Below are 27,514 nucleotides of genomic sequence, written 5' to 3'. Positions count from 1 at the left end.
AGATTAAGGCTTTCTTCTTCGAGAAGGCTCCTCCAACGTTCTTGCTTCCAAAGCCCTGGAAATATCATCAACCCTCTTCTTGCAAGCTTCCCTCTCAAGCTCAGTACGCTCTTTCTTCAGTGTGCATGTGTTTCGTTATAAGAAGATTCAGTCTCGGTTGTTAAACGCGACAGAGCGTTAAGGATCGATAAATGAATCGGAAATTCTTACGCATTCATTGGTATCCTTGGCTGCGACGATTGGATCAACTCGTCCGGAATCTTTTCCAACTTACAAGTATTGTCGAACAAAATTAAGAGCCGAAGGGTTGCGAACAATGGTAGCGTTTAAAAGAATCGGTGGAGAGGAAGACACAAAATGGCTACTCGGACGATTATCAGCCTCCCAACCGGTTAGACATCCCCCTCGTTAACCGTTCGATTCATCATTTCGCTCGAGAACTCTTGATGGACAATTAGGACAGAACTCGCAGGGAGAGATGTGTACGAACTTTCTCATCTCTATAAAATCTATCGTAGCGGGCTCACAAAATCGAGCGATAGACTCAGAAAATTACGGACTAGAGTCCAATTACCCTCGTATGCATCTGCGACCCGATTTTCCTTTTCAGCAGCTTATCTTATCATTCTCATTCATATCCAGCCGTCTTTTTTCTCTTTTTTTCATTTCCCTAAACGCCGGAGCTTTCAATCGCATTCCGCTTCCAAGGATTCCCTAGATAAGACCCCGCCGGTGTGGAGGCAAGAGATGAACTTCAGTCTCGAAAGAGCCCCTTTTGAAGATCGCTGACTGGCGCTGATAATAAATTCGATCCACCGTCAGGCGCACATTCCTACCGCAGTTTTCGCCCTCTAAACTCGACTTTTCCAGCCTCCCTGCAGTCGAGGATGGTAACCCGACACACTCGATGGGCTCCCGATTTCTTCGTACATTGATTGAACAAATAATCGCACTTCGGGATCGTGCTAATTCCTATGAGAGAACCTTCCAAAAGTTGACTCGCGCGTGAAGCCTGGCAGTTTGGGCCTCCGGATGATGGCATGATTGAAGTTTCAACGGGAACATCCGAATTGAATTTTATTTTTACATCGCGTGAAATAGCAGCGTCGATTCTTCCCTTGAACCAGGAACTTTAACGAAACTTCGCGCTGTAACTGAAAGATTGGCAGCTGCCATATATCTTCTCTGGAATAAGCAAAAAGACTCTCGCAGTGTGCTTCGCCACTGGCAACTCCGTCGATGCTCCACTCCCTCGAGAGATATGCTCCAACGTTGGCCACTCTCTCGTCGATTATGTGTGTGAACCGGAGTCTAAGAAAGCATGCTAACCTTTGGAAGGGAGTGGGAGAGCGAAAATTCGCCCTCGAAAGTCTTTCGGTGCGTTTGAGCGAACTTTGCGATATCGTTCCTAGGACGATGGAAGGCCTGGAATTCGCGCTTCTTTGGCTTCCGATCCTCACTCCGTCTCTCCTTCTCGCTCTCTCTCTCTCTCTCTCTCTCTCTTCCCGACTAACTAGAAATCCAGGGGAAAGTGAGGATAGACGGGGGATGAAGAGAAAAGGGTGGAAAGTTTTCAAGTTTCGAAGGCACCTGTCCGTCGTCACTCTATATCGTCGACCCGGGGGAACCGGCTTGAGGAAGTGAAGGAGTTCAGGGGGAGTGTCTCACCCCCGATAGAAGCTCTTCATTTCTATTAGCTTCGCTCCCTCCAGACTCTTAGTTTGCTTCATCCCTTCCCCTTTCTGCCTCACTCTCCGACGAAGCCCCCGCGCCCGCCCTTCATTCTTCAAACTCCCTCATTGTTCTTTAGCATCTCCCCGGGATCACGGCGAGTCCAACCCATAAAGCAATTCTTAAAGCTGCACGAACGAAACCTCACCGGGCGGACTGGACGGGGAGAAAAAGAAGGAAAATATACCAGCGCGACGTAGCTCTGATCAGACTCCGAGGACGTTCGATAAGGGACTCTTTCGAGTACGAATACAGGGGTGGAAAAATATCCCTCGCGAGGAATCTCCTGCTCTCGTTATCGGTAAAAAATATATTTTAACGGGAAATAAATGTGCTGGTATGGTGGATGGAAAAGTGGGCAAATATTGAAAGGACTAATGGCCTGTTTTCCGGGACTTCTCCATTTCTTTGTCTTCCACTTTTCTTAGGCTTCGATTTCCGTAATAATAGCAATCATTTAAAAAGCTGAAAAAGCTGTATGGCTGCGTAAACAAAAATAGTGTTGTCCTTTGGAAAAATAGACGGCGTAAAAAGTATTTGTAATATATTTTCAAATATTTAGCAGCTATCGCACGATGGTTGGAAAAAAATTGCGGTATGCTGATGCACGTTGGTTTCGCTGGCGAGCATCCAAACCCTCAGACTCGACTTTTTTTTCTCATTCCCTTTTTGGAGCAAGAGAGTCTAGGAAAAGTCTCCGGAACATTTTGGCTTCGGAGACGCATGAATTATTCTACCACGTAGCATTATACTCTGTCGTATTAACCAAACCATAACAGTTCGTATCAGGGAAGAAAACATTTTTGTATCCATCTCATCAGAATAGATGGGAGAAAAATGTTTTCGTAGTAACCTTGGAAAAAAATTATTGTCAGCAGAAAAACTTGATACAGAAATTCAACGAAATCTACGATCCTAGGCTAGAAACATCAACGAAGAAAAGTAGCAATATTGAGCAACAAATTCGAAACCTCTCATTTGGTATTTCGTTCTAAAATGAAACTGTCCAACAGACCGACTGTTCATTTTCATAATATCAATAAATTGCTTATCTTTCGGGCTAATTACCCAGACATAATACCTCGAAACGTTTCACTGCAAATATATTATTTTTATTTTCGTTCTAATGATACTCCGTCGATAAAGGAACGATATTAAAGCATGAAACGAAAAGGACAATCTTAAGAGTATAAAACAAATAAATTAAACGTTGTATACTTGGAGAAAAGCAAACGAGAGAATGGCGAATGATAACAATGGGAAATACGCGACTAGAGTTTGATCGGAATAAGCAAAAGGGACGTAAATTAAAATGTCTCGTAGTAGGGGGTGCGTTCACCCTCTTCCGTTTTCTCTCTCTCTCTCTCCCCCCTTTCTCTCTTCACTCATTCCTCCCATGTCGTAATCTTTACTTCCCTCGTTCTACGAGCCCTTCGTCGATGTCAGGGTTCTGCGTCTCATGGTCTCTTTTCCCCAATAAGTATGGGGCAGATTATATAAAATCAACCATCATCGGATATCTCAGCCACTTACGAAAATAACAAAATAACCCATAACTTGTTTAGAAATGATGAACCGCAGGGAGAAAAGCCTGAGGAAAGTTTATTTCTGTTAATCTTCAACACGAAATTAATCTTATTAGCAACGAACAAAAAACGAGGAGGAACGGTGAGAAAGTTTGCAAAAATTATTCTCTTTGAAACACGCTGAAAAACTTTCTCGTCTTACTAAAGTTTTCGCCGAGTTTAGTGGAAGCAATGAAATTCCAAGGAAACCAATAATCCTCCAATGAGGCTGTGAGTTATGGGCGATCCACACTGAGCATGCGACGCCTCGCGGATTTTTCTTAAACTGCTGCGTTGGAGTGCGAAGCAGGCGACCTGTCACAACTGCAAAACAAGCACAAATATCAAAATTGCACTCCAATAGCGCCATTTTTCCGAGGGACGCGAGCGCCCCCATCGGTAGTGTGGATCGCCAATAGAAGAGAACAAGCAACTATTTTAAGAACGTTGGAGAAAAGTATTGCGCGTAATTTTTCGTTGAAGTGCCTGTAGCGTCTCGCCACGCGCGAATCAATCCCCCAGGGGGCGCTTGAGTATATACACACCCTGCTTTTCTTCGGTCAATATACGTACATATTTATACACACACAGTTGTGCTATTGGCTATAATGGAAACCACGGCAATGCCTCCGCACTGGCAAGCGAGAGTTGAAAAAAAAAGAAAATAAAACGAAAACCAAAGCTTACAACGTCGAAATTGATATCATTCGCTATCGAATTCTCACAATCGTAGCACACACTCGGGTTGGTGTTTTAGTGGCCTTGAGATAGGCCGCAACGACCAGACGTAACCGTGGCGTTTATCAGTTCGATAAAAAAAAAAAAAAAAAAAAAAAGTAAAAAAAAAACGCGAAACATCTAGAGAACGAGGAAAGAATTTCCTCGTGGGTTGAATACGGAATAAGGGCGTTTTCAGAAGTTTCTGGCTTCAAAGATTTCTACAAAAAAATCACCAACGCTACGTTGAACTTGCTGAACCATTGTCTTCGAGCGTTTTAGCCTGTCTATAAAATGATTTCTCCTTATCAACAACGTTTCCTCGGCCTCGTTAATACTCAAACTTCATTGACGAGTCATTGAAACTTTTCAACATTATGAAATGAGAAACGTTACAAAACGAATACTATTGAAACCGTAAAATAAAATTTATTAAGATTATTCAATAGCAAAACCCGATTTCTTATAGAAAATTTGAAAAAAAAATATGTCGCGCAGAATAATCTAACGAATAGATTTAAAAAAAAAAGTAGTTCTACCGTACAGTTTTTCAGATATTGCAAGTTAAAGTACTATAGTTTCTCCATCCGAACACATGGTAATCGTCAAACAAGAAATGTGTGTCGAAATAACTCGAGAACGGTTCTTACGATTTTGATTTTTAAAAACACAGTGTTAGAGTATCTTCTGAAGAAAAAATTAAAAAAAAAAAACACATGATCTACCGTCTAGTTTTTAAGAAAAAAATTATTGTAATAAAAATCGTATGAGAATTTGAGTGGGAGGTTCGCAACGTGGCAACGCTGTCGCGTGAGACAAGCCATGATTATTACTATACTTGAGGACGCTGCGCTCGTCTCAGACCGCTGCCTGTGTACGCAGTGTTGCCACGATTGATGCGCTTCTGAGCCCTCATTCGTATGCTCGTATGTGTGCATACGGCACGAAGGTGTATTCTAGCAGGGGCGTAGGCAATAGAAAAAATATAAAAATTCCAAAATCACGAGCAATTATGAAATTTTAGTAGAATATCGTAACCGTATATTTTTTCACTGATCATCAACGATAATTTGAATGATTTTTCGAACATTTTCACACCGAATAATGTTCACACGAGAAAAGGGGACTGCACCCTGTTTTTATACGATACTCGGCTATCGAGCTGCTTCAAAACTCTCAAATTTAATACAATGAAAAACAGTGAAATAAAAATTCAGAAATATCGAAAAATCTGCTGTAGCTCCGCAGGAATTCGTACTTACAAATTTCGACTTCCTTTTGTGTTTCAACGAGCAGATAAGCTTCGAGCCATTTTTCGTAGACACGTGCTATCGCAATTGTGTGATAGAGTACGTTCAATTGATTTGTCAAACCACAGGATGCCTCCTATGCAAATTGCCTCACTGCAGGGAATTATTCGTCTCGTATATAAAGTCATAGAACGCATGTACGTTTGTATGTTTATGTATACGAGAGGCAGCAACCAGAGAGGGTGGTTTCTCAGCGGGAGGTTGGCTTTTGGTGATCCCAGGATTCCCGGAGTGACGTCTGACCAGAAAGCGGAGCTTTCGCCTTCGAAGAAGCTCCCTGTCATCATAATTCTTATTGCAACGATAATTTTTATCGTTATTCGTGAAGTTGTTGATGTTGAAATTTGTTTTTATTTATTTTTTTTTTTTCATTTGTATACTGCCACAAGGAAATTGACTCTCGATGCTTACAGACGAAGAAGAAATTGATTGGTCGAAAAAATCGATGAAAATTCTCTCTCTGGAGAATCTCTGCTGGAAAGCTTTTCGTGAGTGATAATAATTCACGAATTTACTTTTCCACTTTCCTTCAATCTAGTATATAAACGGAAATTTGAACGTGTGCATATATTTTCAGTCGAAATATATTGCAGTGATTTCCGGGGGTTGGGGTGGGCCTTCCGGCATTTGCCTCCCGCCGTGGCAGACCGGAAGTCAGCGGGAAGTGTCCATAGTCCCTTGACGCCCTTGGCACGTTAGATCCTCGAGTAAATCAGCCACCCACGATTGAGATAATTTTTTGTTCATCAGTCCAAGGGGAAAAGGCTTCGTTCCAAAAATACCTACAGAAAGGCAGACAGAACAAAACAGCAATATTAATCGCAAGAGAACTAAGCTTTCGGTCTCTCGACGCGCAATATTTCACGCTTATTTTCCAGATAGAAGCTTCTCAGCAATCATTCGCTGATATTTATGAAACAAAGAAAGGAAAAATGTAATAAAGCTGAAGGAAAATAAGAGAGGGAGGGATCGAGGGACAGAGATGAAACAAGCAATTTATGTCCAACGCACGAATTCGTTGTAGATATAGCAACATATCGTATGCTCGGCGATGCGTGATGCACGCAATGCACATATGCGTATTACAGACACGCCAGAACCAGAGATTCTCTCTCTCTCTCTCTCTCTCTCTCTCTCTCTCTCTCTCTGTCTCTTAGTCATCTTCGTAGAGCACCTGCCTTAAATTTCCGGATGTTATACGCGCTTTATGCGCAACACTGAGCGTTTCTCTTGACGTCGCTCTCATCCCTTTGATAATACGCAGAGGCCACTTCCCATCGGCCCCTCTCTTTCCCTCTCTCTCGCAAACGCCCTCTCTTTCTCTCTTCGGTGTCATCATACCTCGTCGAGTAATTGGCTGCCGGCCCTGCGCGTATTACGCTTTACGAACGCACAGGCTAATTTATACATGCCGAGGAAAGCGGCGAGCGAGATAATTGAAGTCTCTCTGCCCAGCATTTCCCTATTTCCTCCCACGCGCGCCTATACACGTGTAGCTATGAAAATGCATGCACCGCAGTCCATGGACCGATGTATAAATATGTGCAGCGCATATGAACGTGAATTAATCATCAGACAAGACAATATTAATCCTAATAATACACTAAACTTCTCCGTGGTTTTCTCCCTTCTCCCTTTTCTGTTTCTAAGCGCCTGTCAGCATCGAATCGAATAATAAATGTCTCCGGAGCGAGACGCGCAACGTTCAAAAGGAATAATGGAAACGTTTTTAATATCTCCTTTCTTGACGATTCTTCCGAAAATAATTCAGCATCCAGGGACCAGGCAACGTCAGGACGGCGAAGAATTTAAAAGATTTCTCGAATAACGAAAAAGCGAAACGCACTGTGAATTTATACTCTCCGTTGTGTCATCTCCGCTGAGACTCTCAACAAATTTTCCCTATGAAACGCTCCCCGGTCCTTCGAAACCGTTTGTTTATCTTCGTGCAATTTTTATCTGAGTACTAACTCCGTACGAGAATCCAGCGGAATTTCATTACGCAGGAATAATTCTAACAATGGTTAACTGACGTGTTATTCCAGTGAAACTCGAAGCCTCTCGACTGAAATAACGGTGTAAATCCAGCGCCATTTTCCTAGTCTGCGAAAATGCTCTAGAAAACCGCACACTCGCATCCTCCATCGCGATTCGTCGCGAAGCCACACTGCGACGGACTTCGATCTAAAACCGCATCGATTTCTCAAGGCTTTTTCGTATCGAGATAACCGGATCCACCTCGAAAATCATTTTGCCGATTCAGCTGCTGCAAAAACATGAAAAATCAAAGAACCTCTAACCACTGTACCGAAATGCGTGTAACACTGATTCCATTTGGTGTTGAAAGTTGGCCGAGGGCTCATTCGAAGCGCGTCACGAGCACTCGTGAAGCCACCTTTCCACTTTTCGATGTTTCATTGTCAGTAAAACGCAACCTCACTGGAAACACTGTGATTCGTACGGTTTTTCTCTATCGAAAACGGTTCAGTAGCTTCGACGTAACGCGTGCCCGCGACGACGAGCAACCTTTTTATTCCAAACGACGTTTCGTTTGGTTTAAAAACAAATAAATATCGATGCTGAATTGAATGTTTTTGGAATTCTTCGAAAAACGTTTCGTAACCAGATCTCTCGACAATTCACGCATCCGCTGAAATAACAGTTGATTCAGTTTTGATAGTCAGCCCTCCCTTCTCGTAATGATGCCAGCACAACCCTTCGTGGTTTATTCACCAAGAAACGTTGCATAAGCTCGTTAGTATGTATTATTAGCGAGTACTGATATCCTTAACTTTGAGCTACACTCGCTCATTGGGAGAGGAGCGCCTCGTCACGAAATCTGAGTAGGTGCGGAGAAGTGTGACACAAGCATAGCGACGAGAAGACGACGTTGTTCGAGTTATCGCAGCAATAATTCTGCATATAGATAGAAGTTATAGTGGTTTCGGTACAAGACGAAGAGAGGCCGAGGGACGCTCGGGAGGGAGCTTGGAAAAGTAAGCGTCCCTCTAGACTCAGCTCCGCCTGAGAAAAGGACATCGCGAGAGGGAAATACATGCCGGAATAGCCAGAACTACTAGGACTAATTCTCCAAAACTTTGCTCATGGATATAGACGTCTGTCTTGTGGTTTCACGTATATACGTATATGAGGACGACAACAAGTAATTACAAGAGGAGGGAGAGGGAGGGAGGAGAGAAGTCCTTGCCAGTTTCTCTGTTGTGAACATAAATTCGGGCCTGCGGGTTCGGATGAATTACATCGTCTCAGTTCTCAGCTTCTGCAGGACGAATTTTTCTTCCTCCCTAGTTCGCCTGCATTTAAATAGCTTTTCATAATTACCATACTATTTCGGGCATTTCCATGGGGAAATTCGAGGGAGCATTTGGGAGAACGAATAAAGTGAGAGTCTCTAATTCCTCTTCGTTCTCTAGTTGCACTCTTTTTTGTTGTAAAATAAAAAGGGTCTAGTAATCGCGAAGATCCTAAATATTTAGACGCATTCTCGAAGCACCTCGTTCTAAAAAAACTGCAAGTTGACAGAAAATTTGAAAACGTAGATAGCACTTTTTTTTGGCTCTTTGTATTATTTTCATCGAGGTATGGGGCTGCGAGAGAAAAGTTGTTGTACAGAGCTGCTATCGCGAACCTCTATCGAGGGAGAAACCGATGCAAAGAGGCTGTGCAATGGAAGCACGCGTTCCCCGGCACACGAGGAGTAGTAAAACGTGCTTGCTGCGATTCGAGGGTGAATCGAGAATACGTGACCTCGCATATGAAACCACTACCCCTTTACTGACAGGCATCCCTGATAAAACAAGCTCGGCCAGAGCTCCGGCCCTTTAGTCATGTCTTCCAAACTTCCCATGTATAAATATATACGCTTTCGTAGATATATGTCCACGCGATACTAAGTATCAAACGGATGCATTCTTGCACTGTTTACTAAATAAGTCACGCTACGAATGCGATAAAAGTTAATAAACATTTTACAAAAGTAAGACAAAACGTGAAAATCTGATTGTTCAAAAGGTGAGGAATGACATTTGGGTTGGAATTTATTCTCCTTTGTTGATACACTGAGAATAAAAAAAATTTTAACTTTTTTAATAAAAAAATTTAGTCCCATATATGCACGATAAAATATTTAATGGTTCAAATAGATAGCGATTTGGATAAACGTAATTGAGGATTACGTGACGATATTTGGACTGCTCTAACGTCATATTTTGTTGCTACGAAAATATTGGTTAATGTATCCGAAAACTAGGAATACATAGAAAAGTTTTTCGTACCAACAATTGAAATAAAGAAAATCAACAATTTGATGGGGCGGAAATTTAGTTGGTTTAACTAAATTATACATAAAATATACTGAACTTTCTTTCGAGGTAGACATTTGTATGGACAATTGATTTGGTTCGTCATCGATGAGATTTAGTTAAGCTACATGAAGAAAAAATCCGGCTATCAAAATTATTTTTTATTTTCACAAATCAAATTAGCTAAAACACATTTCAACAAATTTCGGGTTATATTGAGCTGACCAGTACGATTCGATTTACAAAATATTTATCATTCGCAGCAAAGCCGTTTAGCTAATTCAGTACTCGATATTCAAATAAATATATGATAAAAATGTATGTGATTTAAGCAGGAATAAACAAATGTTTCGAGTTCTTCGAACAAAAAATTTGGTTTCACTCGTTTATTAGTTAATTCACATAAACAAAAATTAAGTGATTCGGATAAATGAACTATTCCTTATTTATCGCAAGCGGATGTTGGTTGGATGAAGCAACAAAAATACCAACTAAAGGCATTCAGTTGTTACAAAGATTTTTTTCTCGGCGCAGAAAATTGGAAATTCCCCTGGAAAAGGGTTGTTTGCGTAAGAACTTGTTAGCCAGATTTTACTCGACATTAATTTACTCTTTTTTGGGTCATGTTGCAGGAGATTTTAGAAGAGAGAGTTCAAGAACTGGAGAAAATATTGCTGAACGAGAGAGCTGCAGCCCAACGCGATCGTGCCACAATAACGAAGCTCCACCGTCAAGTCAACAAGGTGAGCTGAGACCGTTTTTATCTAAAATGAGTTCACTTCGTATTTTGAACGTACAAATAATCTGGCCCCAGCACTGACTCCGATAATTTTTGAACCCTCGGAGCCAAGCTCAAGATTTCTTTCCAATCCTCAACTTTTTCCATGTCCCCTAACGAATGTTTTTTCGCTCTGTTGTTCGAAGAAAAAGAGTTTGTTAGCACGCACTCAAGGCTCGCGTAAATTAGGGACCGAAGTTGCGTGGCTTTTAAGGGCGAGTCCTGTTTCGCATGGGCTCCATCTTTTTTCGGCCCAACCCTCGCACTATATCACCGGCTTATCCTACATCTTGAATCTTCTATTAAACGATAATATTTATGAAAAACGAGATCAGGATCGAGCGAGCGAGGTTCGAAGACGAGTGTGCGCATGAATAATGTGAAACTGAGCAGGGAGATTTCTCGTAATTATTTCTAATCAGTTCACACTCACCCTGGTTGGTTCGCTTTGTGAAAAAGACCATTAGACCGTGTTCAGTCTCTCAGTGCCGCAAGAGAATAATTTCTTGCCAGGCGTATAATATACTCTCTCAGCGTCTCTCGCAAGAAAGGCATTCGGTCTTAAGTGACCCCCATTACCCCGAGGCCCCGTCAGTAACCCGAATACGAAAGACATAAGAGCCCCGAAAAAATGCCGCGTCTGCGTTTGACGCTGAAAAAGCTCAGCGAAGCGCTCGCAGCGAAGGAAAGCAAAAGGCGCGGCGAGGAGGAAGAAAAAGCCACGTAAAAAGGGAAATACAAATGAGGAATAGAAGCGAGTGAGAGAAAGGTCGGGGGAGAACCTCCCTCACAATTTTCCCAAGACCATAAAGTACTATGACAAAAACAAGCCCGCGAGACCGCGCATAAGGCACAAAAACACACACGTTGTGTGCTCTCGCATGAGAGCACACAACGTATTGTTCGGAGCTCGCACACGGAGCGTTCCGTCGGTAATCATATGCGGAGTTTACAACATTTTTCAATCGTTTTCTTTTCGTGTTATTAAGTTCATTTGGCTTCGAGCGCGTTAACGATATTTCTTTAGCCGCGCCATCGCCTCCAGGTTTTTCGTTAATCGTTCCGGGGGCCCGGATTGGCGGATAGCGAAATCTCGATTTTGCTCGATGCGTCTGCTCGCTTTCATTTGTTCGCACTCCACGGGAGTTCATCTGCAGAGCTCTCGGGACAAATCTCCGGAAAAATCGAGGATCTTGTCGAAAGTAGACGTTTTTCACGAGTCTCGAAGCTGAGGAAAAAGTGGATAAAAAGTGCTGGTCGAATTTAGGAAAAAATTGAAACAAAATAAAAAATGATGGAGCGACAGGATTCTTAGCGATTTCGTCTGGAATGAATCATGTATAATGCAGGCTTCGAGCTACCCACTTTCAAAGAGTAATCTCGCCTGATTTATGCTGGGCGTTAGCGCGATTGCCGAGACTCGATTTTTCGGGCTTTTTCTGGACGCCGAGCGTGTGCGCTTACTATACATATAATGTCGGTAGCAAAGTTATTTATCGTGGATTCCGGTGGTCGCGAACGAAAATCGAACGGGACCTCGCCCCCTCACCGTCCTCCTTCTTTATAACACGATATCTATACACATACGTGTACGAATGTACGGAGGATTTCATGCCAAATCGCTGTTGTTTCGACCTTGGCTCTGTCAAAATTTCAACCGCGATTTATTGCGTCAGTCTGCCCTCCTGAGAGGCGCTTTTATAAAAATATCAAAAATCCTGAACAGAAGTCGGCGCTGTTTTGATCGAACGAACACGTTCTCGAGTTTCGTGGCAACGAGAAAGTCCAGAGACACTGACGCGAAGTCATTTTTACGGACGAGAACATTTTCATGCGCGGCACTGAAATAAGCGATGGGGAGCTTCTTTTTCATCGGGAGAATCGAGATCGATTTTTTTCGGTCCGTGTGCTCTGATTCAGATTCACCGTCGATTGTCATAATTTTGGGGGAAAATTCCGTTCCACATATCCGCAGTAATCGCCATCGGCGAGTCCGAAATTCCGCTGTTGCGAGACCGACGTTCCAGCGAGGTGAAAAATTCGTTTCAGTCATTTTTTTAAAGTAATGGACCTATCAGGAGAATTAGAGGAATAAAAAACGAGGCAATTTACCAGTGAGTTGCCAGAGAGCCAATTTACCACGATTTATTCCCAAAGGAGTGGAAAAACGTAACGCATTTTTGCCTCGTTTTTTGTGAGCCTATCGCTCTTAGGGGCGAGAAAAAAAGAATAACAGATTGACCGCGAAACGAGTTCCGAGGCAATAATCGGGCAACGCGTGGACCGATGGAGCGCATTTTTTGCCGCATTTCGATACAACAGTTCCTGAGAAATGTGAGCTTGTATGAAAAATCATTCGGGCAATATTTATCTTCATCGGAACTTGAGTTTGCACTGGAAGCTGCTTCACTCAGCACGGAACGCGTCATATGCGTAAAGAGGCTAAATATGAAAGGAAAAAGTAGCGGTGATACGGATGTACGATAACGAGGATTAAAAGCCAGAGGGACAGCGGCGGAGAGTAAATAAAAATAGAGAACGAAGAGCGAGCTCTGCCCAGTAAAAATGGCAAAATCGTCTTGACGCCTGGAGAGTTCGTCATCGCACCCTGGAGACTCGCTCGCCTGTGCGCTCCTTTCTTATACATCCCAAGCCGCCACTTCGCCTCCTCCTTTCCCTTTCTGTCTCCAGCCGTGACCCTTCGGGACGATAAGCCTCAAAAGTTGTCTCTCCTCGCATTCTTTTTCCTTCATTCTCGCACGAGGAGAGATCGAAGAGTGTGCGGTGAGAATTATAATAGAAAAAGAGAAGAACGAGGGAGAAGATTCCTCGGGGCGGAGGGTCGCCCTGCGGGCTCCCGCCTACGGGTTCCTCTCCGCGTATCGCACCTTCAACGAATCACCTTTTACTTTTATTTCCTCTCGCTTTACTCTCGTTCTCACAGTCGTCTGTGAAAGAATAAGCTGACTGAAACGCACTGTTCGACGGACAGAGAGTACAGGCCATTGGGAGTCGATCGCATAAAAATGGAGAACGTCCGAGCCAGAGAATCCTTCGCGTCGTAAATAAAAGGAACAGGATTTTTTCAATTTTCCACATTCCGACTCTTCGTTCGCCGGATGCATTTGGCTCGAATCTAGAAACCCTCGGAGTTAGCTCTCTTTTTCACGAACTATTGAGCACAACGTATTCGAGGAGTGTATAACGAAGGCGATCCTCGTCGCTGCTCCTGACGGTGGTCACAGCCGTTCGGCGCGTTCGGAAGTGGTCACCGAGAGTCGGGATAGCGTGCCGGCACGGAGAGCATCGGCCGTGAGAGATAAGTCGCTCTATATAGGAATTTATGCTCCGGCGCAGCGAGGAGCCGAAGGGCTGTCCCCGGGACAGCCTCCCTCCGTAGTAACGCATTTAAGCGGGGAGGGAAGCGAATTGCGCCCGTGACGGAGGAGGAAGGACATTTGTAGCGGAGATTGCGCGGAGCAGAGAGGGAAAGTCGATTTCCAGCCCTAAAGATCCGGCGGTCTTACTCCGGAGGATGGGGAGGACTGCCGATGAGAACACCGATATGTCCGTGTCGCCCTAAAACGCCTGAGAGATAAACTTAATTGAATGGCGCGGGCTCTCATTGCACGAGTGTGCGTATACGCGGTCGAGGCGCGGGGGCGGGCCGAGCAGAAAAACAAGGGTGGAACAGCGTCCGAGAGTTTCCTCGCTTCCTTACTGCGGAGGAAAAAATTCCGGGAAGAAGCGTCGCGAGACCGATGCCCACTTGGTCAAGGACGCGACGCGGACGTTTTCTCCCGTTCGGTTTTTGACCCCGTCGATTGTGTGCTCACTTCGGATGATCGATGCTTCGCATTGGAGAAGAACTGAGAGCGAGCTCGTCTTCGGTTCCGGGGAAACTCCACCCTTCGCTCGCGTCGCCTCGCGGACAGCGGCGACTCATCTCGCAAACCCAGAAGCAGATTCATCCCTGTGAATGTTTTTCCTTCCATCGTATCTAGACCGAAATCCCGAAGATGACTCGTGTGGAATTTGGAAAACGTTGGAAGCTCCGATGAATTCGCAGAGCGGCGGGCCGCGCCACCGGAATTTCCCCCTTCTGCGAGCGCCGCGCGCGTCCTCCGTGGGAAACTTTCGCCTTCTTTTGTGACACTCCTCATTTCCGGCTCCGTTCACTTCCCCCTTCGGCTTCTTCAGCTCTCGCCTTTTTATACGCGTCGACGTACAAGCCGGCCTGAGCAGAGACCGCGACACAAGATCGCGCTCGGACAATGCGATGTTGCGGCTCCGCAGAGCTTGTAAGCAGACACGGAGAAGATTGTATCCCGGTAGACACGAGCGAATAGCGGAACGAGATAATGTGCAGAGACACCGGGAAGACAGATAGAGGAAAATGCAGCGGGGAGGATGGTTACGGGGGAGGGAAAAAGTGACGGTGGAACTGAGTGCAACGGGGACTTATCCGTGTGTGCAGAGGCGCCGTCTCGACGCCCGTTTCCGGTTGGGAAAGCTGCCGACGCCGCTGTGCCGTATAATATTGCATATACACGAAGATAAAAGAAGAATGGGGGGCGAGGAGAGGACGCATCGACGTTGCTACACGATCGTAGCGTCGCTTCTACTTGTTCCCGCGCGTCTCAACTTCAGGCGAAATACCAAAAAGATTTGGAGCGGGGGAGGATTTGCATTGAATTTCCCCGAGACGCTTCGATTTCCTGTTCTTCCTCTCATCTCACTTCCTCTGTGCTCTCAGCTTTTTTCTTCCTCCGTTTTCTCCTTCTGCTTCTCCGTCGGCGTGCTGCTCCTCGCAGACATCTGGCAAATTCCATTATCGGAGAAAACTTTTTACCTCGAGCTCTCCGACGCGCTATTCCTCCTGTCGAATAACGTCATACACAGATTTCCTTATTGATATCGAGTCGCCGGCGAATCAAGATTCAAAATGCTTCCCTAACGAAGCGGAAACAAACTGGGCAATTGCTCATCAACTTTTTATTTCATCCGTCGAATTCTCGCTCCCCTCCTCCTCCTCCTCCTCTTCGAACTTTCGTGTTTTTCCTTCTATTGCGTGAGAATATATAATATATTAGGCCAAGACAAATTTTCGTTCTACGACCTTTCCCAGCCTCGCGCGTCTTCGAGACTCTTAATTCATTTTTTAATCAACGTCCAAACTCGTGTTTTCTTACGTACAATTAATAAAAGGCGAGATATTACCGGGGAAAAAACAATTGGAAAGCTAAATTCATAAGAAAAAATAAAAGGATTAAAGAAAGTGCCGAGAAAATTCTAATAAAGACACACGGAGAAACCAGGTCGTTCGAGGCTCTCGTTAAAATCTTACGAAAGTTTTTACTACGAAAAGATTTTTCTGGCCGCAGCTTGCGGTTAATTAACACTTTGTTCCGGGCTCTTGCGAAGCGTTGAAAAGTTTTTTTGTTTTATTTTCATTTTTTTTTGGTTTTTTTTTTTTATTCTTTTCCTGTCTACGAGAAAGAGAGAAAAACTGGAGGAAAATCCGAAGGGTTAGGTTCGCCACAAAGTGGCGTTAAAGTTTTCTCTCGAAGTGGCCTCGCCCGCGGCTCATTAATCAGTCACCGCACTATATAACACTCTTCGTATTCTCCGGCTCGCGATTTTATCGCGTTCGAGAAAAGCACCGCACCATGAAAATTTTCATCGTCCTGCTTATTGTCCCATTAACTGCGCCATAAAGTTTTCGGATACGTAAACAACTGGAAATTTTCAGACGTGGAACATTTCATTGGAGGGTTTTTGATTTGTAGAGTTTGCCAACGAACTTTGTTCAATCTGGTAAAGAAAAATTCAATTGACAAAAGATTTTTGGAGACCCTTTTTGTGCACGCAAACTTCACATTTTTGTTCCCCCATTTTGGGCGTTTTTCTTTTTATTCTCTGCCAATAATTTGATCCATGATCCACTAAAAAGCTTCCAATGATCCGTTCTTCCCGTCGCTATTTTCTGTTTCGTCGTCATTCATTTTCTAAAGTTCTTATTTTATGGAATTCATGATACGCACCTTCTCTCTTTGAAATAATAACGAGACGATTCTTAAATTATTAAATACACGGCGGCACACACGAACTCGCACGTGAAAGGTTATTTATTATCACTTGGAAGAGGCCATTAATCACGAGACTACCGATGAATCATAGATAATTAGAGGGGAACACATACGGGTAGAGTGCTAAGGATAATTAGCCAGGAAAATGCGAACGAAACGAAAGTCCGAGGCGAAGATAAGAGTTTATAGGGGCCTTAGATTGTGGCTATGTGGGGCATTCTATTCGAAGTCACCATTTTTTCGTTGTCTCTCATTTCCTTTAGGTTTTGTTATTTCTAGGCTCGATCGAAGTAAAGTGACGAGAAAGTTTGATAAAATTGATTTGAAGGATCGAAGTAGTGTGCAAAACTGGAAGAAAGAATTGTGGAATTTGGCGTTTCGTGATTGGAGATTTCTCATGATTTCTCATGCAAACTGTGTGAGAAAAAAATCAAATTTATCGAGAAATTTGAGCACAAGAGGGAAGCTCCAACATGCTTGGATTGATCTGAGAATAAAAATGTCAAGATCCATCAATCAACGAGCAATTTTGGTTAGAAAACGAGGAAAGAAAAGCTTCCCGAGGGAAAATTCAAAACGAGAATTTATGGCTCGTGCGGAGGAAAATTTGGAAGGCGTCAAAGATGAACGATAGGCTCTCGTTGTCTTCCTGTTTTACTCTCGCGCCCGTCTTCAATTTCCGGTGAGCGAGGAAATTCTTAGTAAGCATATAAAAAAAATCACCCCTTGCTCCGGCTGTCCTGCCAGAAGGAAAGTCTCTTCTTGGCCACGATCTTGGAACGACAAATCCTGAATTTTTGAAGCGGAACTCGAGCTCTTCAATTGGCGAAAAATCTTTTCATTCAAACAAGTATGTATTGCACAGGACGTTCCTCCTTGATTCAACATTTTTATTTCGAAGGGGTGACATTTTACGTCGTCCACGAAAATAGCCAAAGTGTCGCATCACCGCTAAAACTTCAAACCCGAAAAAAAATGCTTACGAATCGTTCCTAGGGAGTAGAGAAAACAAAAATTATTATAAATTCCTTCCCCGAGTGCCGCCCTCCAACGAAAAATTGTTGAATAAAATTTGGCAATCTTCCCACCGCTAGAGTGAAAAAATCTTCAAAAACTTGCAGAAACTTCTATTAAGTAGGAAGCCAAAAATCAAGGTTATTGAGAAAAGTGAATAACAGAGAATTCTAAGAGGCGTTCATTCGAGAAAGAAGGACCTATGGACGAAGAGTCTTGACGAAAGATTGTTCGTAGAAACAGTAGTGAGAGGCCCTGACGGAGTAGTCAAGGGCGAAAGGAAGAACTCTCGAGCTTTATTTTCATCCCTCTTGCCGAGTCTTTATTCTCGCAAAGGATCAGTGCACAGGGAGTCGACGGTGAGGGGCGGGGGAGTTTCCTTTTTTCTTTTCTTTTCCCTTCTTCCTCGTTGCTCGCGCATATTAAATTGTTTGCCTGGCGAATTCTTCATCGAAAGTGAACGAAATCCGAGCTTGAGGGATGGAGAAAAAGTAAGAAAAGATAAAGTAGGAAGGGGTTGGGAGGGGGGATGAAAAAAATGTGGATAAAGTAAAGCCTGATCGATATTTAAAGTCCCCGAAGTTCCTGTTCGTTCAAAACATTTTACAGACTAAATATGAAAAAGGAAGAAAAAAAGGGAATCAATCAATACGGTGATATACCGTTTGGAAACCTCCTCATAATGCCAACTCGAACTTTCCTAATATTTTTTTCTTGAAATAGCTAAAAAACAGAGTCCGCATCTAACGGTGCAGAGTTTTGGTGATCTCACGAGTCGAATAGCCTCGTTTGGCGTCAGCACTTGATTCCGAAAGCGCTTTGCCAACCCAACTCTCGTAGAAACACGGGGAAAAATGGTGTTAAAGTGATGATATGGAGGCATAAAAACCCACGACGGTATACGCAGAACCATTAAAAATAAAAACGAAATATAAAGCTTTGAAAACTTTTACTACTTCGCAGGAATACGCGTCGATCCCCCCTGAAATATTGTAACAACTCCCTGTGGATTTTAAATCCGCATTCTCGTATGTCTGCGAAAAGGTTTTACATAAAATTCATCCTTTCGCTCATTCAACGTTTAGCACAAGGGTTGCAATCGAAAGTATTAAGTGGTACCGACCAATTGCTGTAGCCACACGTACACGGAGAAAACAGATTCGTTTTGTTGACGAGGAATATAGCAGTATTTTTTAAGAATTTTCAAAGTATTTAACCACCGATTACAAAGAGCATAGTATTTTTTCAATTTTCCAATTTTTCCTCCCTTAAATTCTAAACAGCTTTATGTGGACAGCAAAAAGTGATGCACGTCAGAACTATATTTCGTTGTGTTTTCAAGTGTTACTCGTCATGTTAGACCAGCACTTACCGATAAGTGGAAATGTATCGTAAATCACAAATTTCCACTGTCAGCGTAGTAAATTCTATGATAAATACACGAATATACACCGAATACGTGTGGCATTTTACCATAATTTTTATTCAGGCTTGCCCGAGCATACTTAACGATATAAACAATTTAAGTGACTGAAAACATTTTTTTCTATGCTTATTGTGAAAAACACACTGAGAACAAAATTACTTTCAACGAGCTAAATCCATTTAGTTGAACGACAATGTAGTAGATTCAACTATTTTTTTGTTGAATAGCGAATTGTGTCGTTGTGTCAACTAAATTATAAAAGTGTCTTGCAGCTGAATCAACGAAAATACTGCAACCATACCATTTAGTTCAAGCAACTAATACCGTTTATTTGTAATAATGTACTTTTCATTTGCTTCCATGAAATATTCCTTTATATACCATTTCGAATCGATTAAACAGTATCGTTGCGATAAATAAATGGATTTGTGTATGCAAAGAAACATTGAATCGATACAAAAAAAAAGTAGTTGAACGAATATACATCGAATACGTGTGAGTTTCTACCATAAATATAGTTTTTTTTTCAGGGTTGCCCAAGCATACTCTGCAATATAAACATTTGAAGTGACGGAAAACATTTTTTACTGTGCTTATAGAAAAAAAGACTCTTGAGTCTTTTGAATAAAAGGTATGGATATTGGTCTTTTTATTATGATGGATAGAAGAATTTTTATTATTGCTCTTCGAATTAATGCTGCAATCCAGTACGTATAAATCCTAGTACTTTCCTCTAGAATTTTCAGCCTCGTTTTCTCCGTGTAGGCATAGGAAATCAACATGTGAAATTCGAGGTGAATTTTAGGGTTGGAGGAGAAAATTTGGTGGGAATGGTCCAAAGGGATGTGGAAGTCTGCGCCATTGAGGCTGCTCTCGCTTATTTTCTCCTCAATGAAAAGCCACGGTCATTAGAGAAGAGAGAGAGAGAGAGAGAGAGAGAGCGAGACACGTCTCCCAACCTTCTCTATAATCTCTTTTTCACGATATCTAATAAATTCATAAGCTCGCGATTGGCCAATAGTGGCCAACAGCTTTTGAATCTCCTAACCGTCAACGCTCGTTTCAAGTACATCGTATACATTCACATAACTAGACATGAATATATATTTAGTTATACCGATATATGTAAATATACAATATTGTATATAGATACATAAAAAGGCACGCGTCTGAACCCTGAGAGCTGTATATATACGTAATCCGCTTTACGGGTTTTGCGAAACTGATTAGGGTTGCGTTAACGGTGAGAAAGGGTCGAACAGGAAAGGGAAATTCTGATATAGAACGTATAGATATAGATGTGAGAATTCCTCTCCATGTTACACAGGAAATTCCACGTCGAGTGTCGCTTTTTTTCATACATCATTATAAAAAGCCTTGATTTTTTCATCAAACAGCATAGTTACGGGATCGATGAACCAACGTCGGATTGGTGAGAGGTGAAAGTTCGTGGGGTTAACTTGTCATGAGATTAACTCTGTGAGATTAAGGCGGAACATCGGCTGGAGAAAAATAGTGATAGCTTAATGAAACTTTGAGAATTCTTTTTTGGATATATTTTCTATAGCCTCTCCAATTTTTAATACATTTAATTGAGGCATTTTTGAGTAATTTCCAAATTTTTAATACTCAAAATCTATGCGTAGCAAATAATTCGACGGGCTCCATCTTTCCATACTGAAAAACAAATGAAAAATGGTGATAGGTTAGAAAAAAAGGTAGGATAAAAAGCCACAGTTTGAACTTTGAAAAACGTGCGTTTGCGAAATTGGAGATTGTTTGGTTCTCCAATTTTTTTATATTTCACATAAATTCCACCCAAAAATGATGTGTTTTGGGTCCCATATAAACCAAGCAAAAAGAGTTTACATAACATAGATAACTTAGATAAAAACAATCAAATTCGTATTTACATAACCTCACTTTACGTAAAGCTAATGTTCCTCCTTAAATTGTCGGAGAGCGCACTCTACGAGATCCAATTGTAATATTTTCTCGAGACGAAATAACCGTACAGTAAATCCTCGGTCGACAAATTATTTTGGGATCGATCCTTTGGAATGCAGCTGAAAAAAAATCATTCTTCTGCTTACATTCCCTCGAAACACTCCCACAATAAATTCACTCGTTTTAAAGTATGAAATAACGCTGAAGATCGTCCAGGTTTTAGGAAAATTCGAGTAGAAAATTTGTTTCGTTTTCATTTAAAGTGAAAGCACCCATAGATTCTCGTGAGTCTTTCGGATGCTTGCATTTGCACGGCTATTTTGGAATTTGCGTGTAGCGATGCCGGAGACAGAAAGAGATACGCGGGGCGAGGGAGAAGGAACGCGGTCGACAAAATTTCCCTAAGCGGATTGTATACGCCCTCGGTGTGCCCTCCCAAAAGCTCCTAACTGCGATTTCTGCTCCAAAAAGCTTTACCTATATTCGCCATTAAGAGGCGATGAGAAGGACTAAGGTCTCGAGGCGGAATAAACCACAAAACTGTGAAGCAAAATTTCACTCAACTTGACTGTGCCTTCGGTTGATCTTGTGGCTACGAACAGTAACTCTTCGACTGTCGTTTTTGCGCTTTGATTTATCAGACGGAATTAACCACTTGAAACATTCATTTGCCAAAGCTACTCCGGAACTAACGCTAAAAAGGGGTTACAATGAATGGGTTGTGGAATTGGAAAACGCCATTGACCCAAGCAGCGAGAACGGCTCCGTTTTGAAAAAAAATATTTCCAAAATCCCATTTAATTTAAGGGGGAATATCAGTGTGACAGGCTGAAAAATGAGCTATTTTTTGGGATCCTTTTTTTTAAACGGCTCGATCAAATTATTTGAAATTTTGTGGATTAGTTATTGAAGTAATGAAATATAAGAGGAACTTTTTTTTTATTTATAGGACATTTTATTAAGCAGAGAAGCGGTCGCAAAATAGCGTCTCAAAAAATGACTCCCCGACAGTTGCCAGCATAAGTGCCACAGCAAGCGTCTAAAATCAAAAATTCAAAAAGATTATTAAATTATAATAGTGTAGCTATCGCAGCATCGCAGTAAATTTGAAAATTTTTACTAAAAAAGTAAAAAAATTTTTACTAAAAAGCATTTGAAAAATCGAATTTGACACAAAAATTTTGCAGTAAATTGTTAATAAAAAAAAAAAATCTACGATGCGACGACAGCGATAAAATTTCTGAAGAAAATCCTTTTTGAATGAAATCGATTGTACAAAGTTTGACTCGTGCTGTCAACCAGGTCAAAAAACATGGTTTCGAGAGATTTAAAGTTTTGAGAGGATAAAATTGAATGATGTTACTTGAATGTTAATAAAAAAACGAGTTCTTACCGATTAGTCTGCTGTCCCTGACCCATACGAAAGCTCTTTTGCGCCCAAGCCCCTTTTTTCACACTGATATTCCCCCTTAATAACGCAAAATGAATTTTCAGCAACTCGATGATTAGTATATGGAAAAAATATAGCGTTACTTTGAAAACAGGAAAAGTACCCTCAAGCCAAATATAAAGAGTGACTCAGCATTGCAAATTTGACACGAGGAAGGAGCGAAGAAGATGCCCGAGGCGGTTTTTTCGGCCTCGAGAAGTTAGTTTAACTAAGAAAAATGAGGTTTGTCCCTGAAGCGAGTTCCATTGACAAGGAAGTGCCGTAAACACGAAATTAAGGAACGATAAGCGTCGCTTAAATTCCGAACGAGACCTGAAATATGTATAAACAAAAGGAAACGTACGGAAACGTATATCCGTGGAAGAAACTCGTGCGGGGGAGGCCCGGGCGCAGGCGCCCCCTCGAGTCACGCTCGGGAAGTGGGGACAGCCCGGAAGGGAGAAAGGGGAGCCCTTTAACTTTCACCGTTGGGGACAAAACGCCGGAGCAAATTCAGTACGCCGGCGTCCTCGACGCGTTCAACATTGCTTTACGTTTTTTACCATTCGACTAAAAAGCCACGTGCACGTCGCCGATCAAAAGAGTTGCGAAAAGGGGGGAAGGAAACGGTTTTACCGGAAGTTCGAAAATCAAAATCGACACCGGCGAATACTTTTCTAAATAAATACCGAAATCTTTGATTTATTTAACCCCGCATCGCCGCGACTGGCACAAGTGAACGATCCTCGTTTCAATGGGGTCGTAAAGTACAAAAGTAATTAACCGTTAAAACCTCCTTATAGGACGTCCATTTTGTTGGGTTATCGTCCGTTAAATAATTAACAATAAACAAGGTTTGAAGAGTGTTATTAAAATAATGAATAACGTGTGAACCGTGCTCGTATCAACGCAAATCGATTTATCTTCCCTTCTCCTTTCATTATTTCAACCTCGTCACTGATAAAAATAGAATTCATAGCCGGTACGAGATACGAGCGAGTGTACGACCGTGGCGAGTCGCGGAGGGTCGCGTGTCTCACACGTTTCTCCATTTCCGGTATACACCGGCTCGTATATATTTTATAAGCGACATATAGTCAGATATTTTTGCCACATACGTGACGCGTACGCAGCGTCGAAGTGTTCGATAGTAATAAGAGGGCCGAGGGCGATTGGCGGAAGTCACGAATCCCGGAGACTCGTGTGCCAAAAACTCTTCTCACGGATTAAAACATTGTTTTATCCACTTTGAATGCCCGAAGGATTGGAACTGACGCGGTAGAGTAAGTCGGAAATTCTTCGAACTTGCAAAGTTTTAAGACTCAAGACAACGGAACGAGGGCCGAAGCTGCGCTTCTCAATCGCCAAAAACGAGGATAAACGAGGACGAAACTTTTCGCCGAGGAGTAAACGAAATAAAGTTAATTTAAGGCGCGCAAACCGTATTTTGTACGAAGGGCTTAAAATAACTTTTAATCGTGATTCGCGGTACGAGAATAAACGAAAACTCGTTTCAAAGAGACCGAATCGACGGGATCGCAATAAACTTTCATCGAGGCTTTCGGTGCACACTGAGGATCTTCGAAAACCCATGCTGTGAAACTCGTCGAATCTGTAACGTGTAAAAAGATAAATAAAAAATAAAATAAAAGACAAAATTCAAAGAAAAAGTACGTCGAAGAATAGAAAGAGAGCAGGGTGGCCGCACGGGTGCACCGTAGTTGGGGAGCAGCCGGAGGGGTCTCTCCCTCTGCGGGATCAGGACGGGGATGTCCCGGCGACGAGGGAACAAACCCCCTGACCGTCCGCGCATCAAAAACTACTCATCGTCTCATGGGCGCCAACCTCACTAAACAGAGCCGGGTGAGTGCTGGCCCCACTCGGTGTTGTTGTTCTTGTTTTTTGTTTTCACCTTTTTTCTCTGTGCTGACGAGCATTCGACGGCAAAAACGAGGAGAGAACTGGAGAGGCTAATTGAGAATAAATAATTGCTTTTCAAGTTGAAATATGAACGGTGCTCTCGGCATTGCGATCACGAGACACGAATATTCAGGATTCGAGTCTTTTCGCTTTAATTTTGACTGCAACCATCTTTAGCACAGTCGAGGCAAATTTCGAAGGAAGCTTTCTTCCTCTCGAGAAACGTTGCGGACACGATATTTGTAAAATCAGACTTTACGAAAGTTAGAATGGGTACTCTGAGTGGGGAATTTGCGTATGAAGATTCTGCAGAGAGTTGCAAAAATAGTTAGTCGAGTCATGAAGGAGATGAGCAAAAGAGAAAGAAAAAGAGAGAGATTTATCTACGCTCGCTGATGAATGAAGCATTCATATATGCCTGCCGGCACGTTTCCGTGTAAAATCGCAGTCGCGCTACACGTCTCCATGTCTCTCTTAACACACATAACCGGGGTGTCCTAGAACCGAAGTTCTGTAATCGGATTAAGACTGAAATCGAAATACCTAATGAAAGAGTATTTGAAATTTCGTTGATCCAGCGCACGCGAGACCTCGTGAATGATTGTCGATTAGAATCGAACGAGAGACGCTCCGCGGAGCATCCCACTCAAAGCAGGACGTCGATCGATCGATCTTCCTTGATTAATGAGCCATGAGAAAGTCTCGACGAAGAGACTCCAAAGAAACTCGTGCAGCATGAAATTTTGTTTGGAATCGTAATCCGAATCGTGGACCCCATTGCTATGCACGCGGTGAAAACGGATTCGTTTTGTGTAGTGAGGAACACATTATTTTTCAAAAATTTTCAAATTATTTAGCCACCGATTACAAAGAGCATAGTATTTTTTCAATTTTCCAATTTTTCCTCCCTTGAATTCTAAACAGCTTTATGTGGACAGCACAAAGTGATGCACGTCAGAACTATATTTCGTTGTGTTTTCAAGTGTTACTCGTCATGTTAGACCAGCACTTACCGATAAGTGCGGAAATGTATCGCAAATCACAAATTTTCACTGTCAGCATAGTAAATTCTATGATAAATACACGAATATATACCGAATACGTGTGGCATTTTACCATAATTTTTATTCAGGCTTGCCCGAGCATACTTAACAGTATGAACACTTGAAGTGACTGAAAACATTTTTTTCTATGCTTATTGTGAAAAACACACTGAGAACAAAATTACTTTCAACGAGCTAAATCCATTTAGTTGAACGAAAATGTAGTAGATTCAACTATTTTTTTGTTGAATAGCGAATTGTGTCGTTGTGTCAACTAAATTATAAAAGTGTCTTGCAGCTGAATCAACGAAAATACTGCAACCATACCATTTAGTTCAAGCAACTAATACCGTTTATTTGTAATAATGTACGTTTCATTTGCTTCGATGAAATATTCCTTTATATACCATTTCGAATCAATTAAACAGTATCGTTGCAATAAATAAATGGTGTATGCAAAGAAACATTGAATCGATACAAAAAAAAAGTAGTTGAACGAATATACATCGAATACGTGTGAGTTTTTACCATAAATATAGTTTTTTTTTCAGGGTTGCCCAAGCATACTCTACAATATAAAAATTTGAAGTGACCGAAAAGATTTTTTACTGTGCTCAAAGAGAAAAAGACTCTTGATTCTTTTGAATAAAAGGTATGACAATTGATCTTTTTACTATGGTGGATAGAACATTCTTATTACTGCTCTTTGAATTAAGGTACCTACTCGTACGAAGCAAAAGTTTGAGCCGCGGCGTACAGTGCAAAGTCCCTCCTTCGTAGAGAGTCTCGTGCAGGGTTTAGCCGATTTCTTTCGTTGGTTGATATGCGTGCTTTCTTCGGATTCTCGGAGAGCGTATTGAAAGCGTTGCCCGACGGCGGTTAGTAGATATCGATCGCTGCATATTTCCTTGCACATTGGCACGAGTATACGCGGAGAGTACGCGTCGGTTGTATATGAGAAAGCGTATTTAATGGAGTACGAGAAGTGAGCTCAGTGGGCCATTGATGGGATGTGCGTTGCGTATATTATTATGCGAAGAGAAATATTTTTCGCTCGCACCCTCCCAGCGGAGTAACAAATCGTGTAATCAACGGCTCCATTGTACGAGCTGTGAATCCTTGAGGGCTGCCAGAGAAGAGTTTATCGATTTAACGTGAAATATTTTGGGCGAGCCCTGACGCGCGAATCCGCAGGACTTTCGACGTAATAAATTTACCGGAAATACGTTTGATTAAATTTAATTGTATCGTTACTGCCTCGCGTCCTCGTCCGCTCGCGCCCCGCCTCGGCCTCGGAGCAGCTCGTTAGCTCTCGTTTTGCCAGCAGTTCGACTCGCAACTACAGCCAAGAGCTTTTAATTAGACATCGATACAGTATCGACGTATTAATGAAATTCACCGTGGTAATTCGCGAGCCAGTCCTGGCTCAAACGCTTTCCCCTCCGCTCCAATCCCTCCCCATTTGCCCCTCGATTTGGAGGCTCCGGACTCGCGATCGGGAGTGTGAAATCAAAAATCGCCGATAAACCTGCCGAAGAGTTTTACGACGAACGAACCAAATTTTCAACTGTTTTTCCCCCCGCATTGGCCCTGTGCTATTTCACAAACCGCGGGTTTTTACCTCCCCCCCCTGAGTTATTTCACTCCCACGTTTTTATTCGATACACGCACCGCGCAATTTTCGAGCATCGCTCCAAAATTTTCGTTCCCACCGCGCCTGCACACATTTTTTCAGCGTCCGCCCGCGTTACGAGGGTCGATGGCTCCGCAGCTGCGACAATAAACCACCGGCAACGACAGCACCTATACACGCGGCTACCGCTCGCATAACGCACGCTCCCAACTTCAACCCCCTTTTCTTCCGTCCAACTCGACATCGCGCTCTCTCTCTTTCTCTCGCCCGGCACAAACCGCGATTGCATATGTTCTGTAGGACCACACGCGCGTATTGCTCCGCGTCCGCGTACACCCCTGCACCTTCCAGTGTGCTTTAACGGCCACCATGCCGCGCGACCACGTACGCACTCGTGCACTTTCTTCCTCAACCCCCGGCGGCGGACTGTTCGAGTGCATGAATAATCTGAGTCATCCTCGCCGCGGGCGAAAAATTGATATGTGCAGAAACCGAGTAAAACGAACTTTTCCACGTGCTTCAAATATGAATATGATTTCGCGATAAGATTTTTAGTAGAAAGGCGTGCTAAGCGCCTCAAGAATCTGAGG

General features: G+C 42.7%; 1 protein-coding gene across 6 annotated transcripts in view; it reads left to right on the top strand.

Moving 5' to 3' along the window:
* LOC122408655 (uncharacterized) overlaps window positions 1-27,514 on the top strand; it is a 130,906-nt gene that overhangs the window by 78,573 nt on the left and 24,819 nt on the right. For 5 of the 6 annotated variants that reach the window (XM_043415563.1, XM_043415562.1, XM_043415559.1 and 2 more), the window contains exon 5: window positions 10,278-10,388. In XM_043415563.1, coding sequence (XP_043271498.1) covers window positions 10,278-10,388 — 111 coding nt within the window. Of the gene's footprint in view, window positions 1-10,277; window positions 10,389-22,864; window positions 24,192-27,514 lie in introns of those variants that run through there. The other variant, XM_043415565.1, reaches the window with a different exon arrangement.

Source organism: Venturia canescens, chromosome 4 (assembly GCF_019457755.1).
Source record: "Venturia canescens isolate UGA chromosome 4, ASM1945775v1, whole genome shotgun sequence".
Taxonomy (NCBI): domain Eukaryota; kingdom Metazoa; phylum Arthropoda; class Insecta; order Hymenoptera; family Ichneumonidae; genus Venturia; species Venturia canescens.
This window is presented reverse-complemented; position numbering and strand designations above follow the sequence as displayed.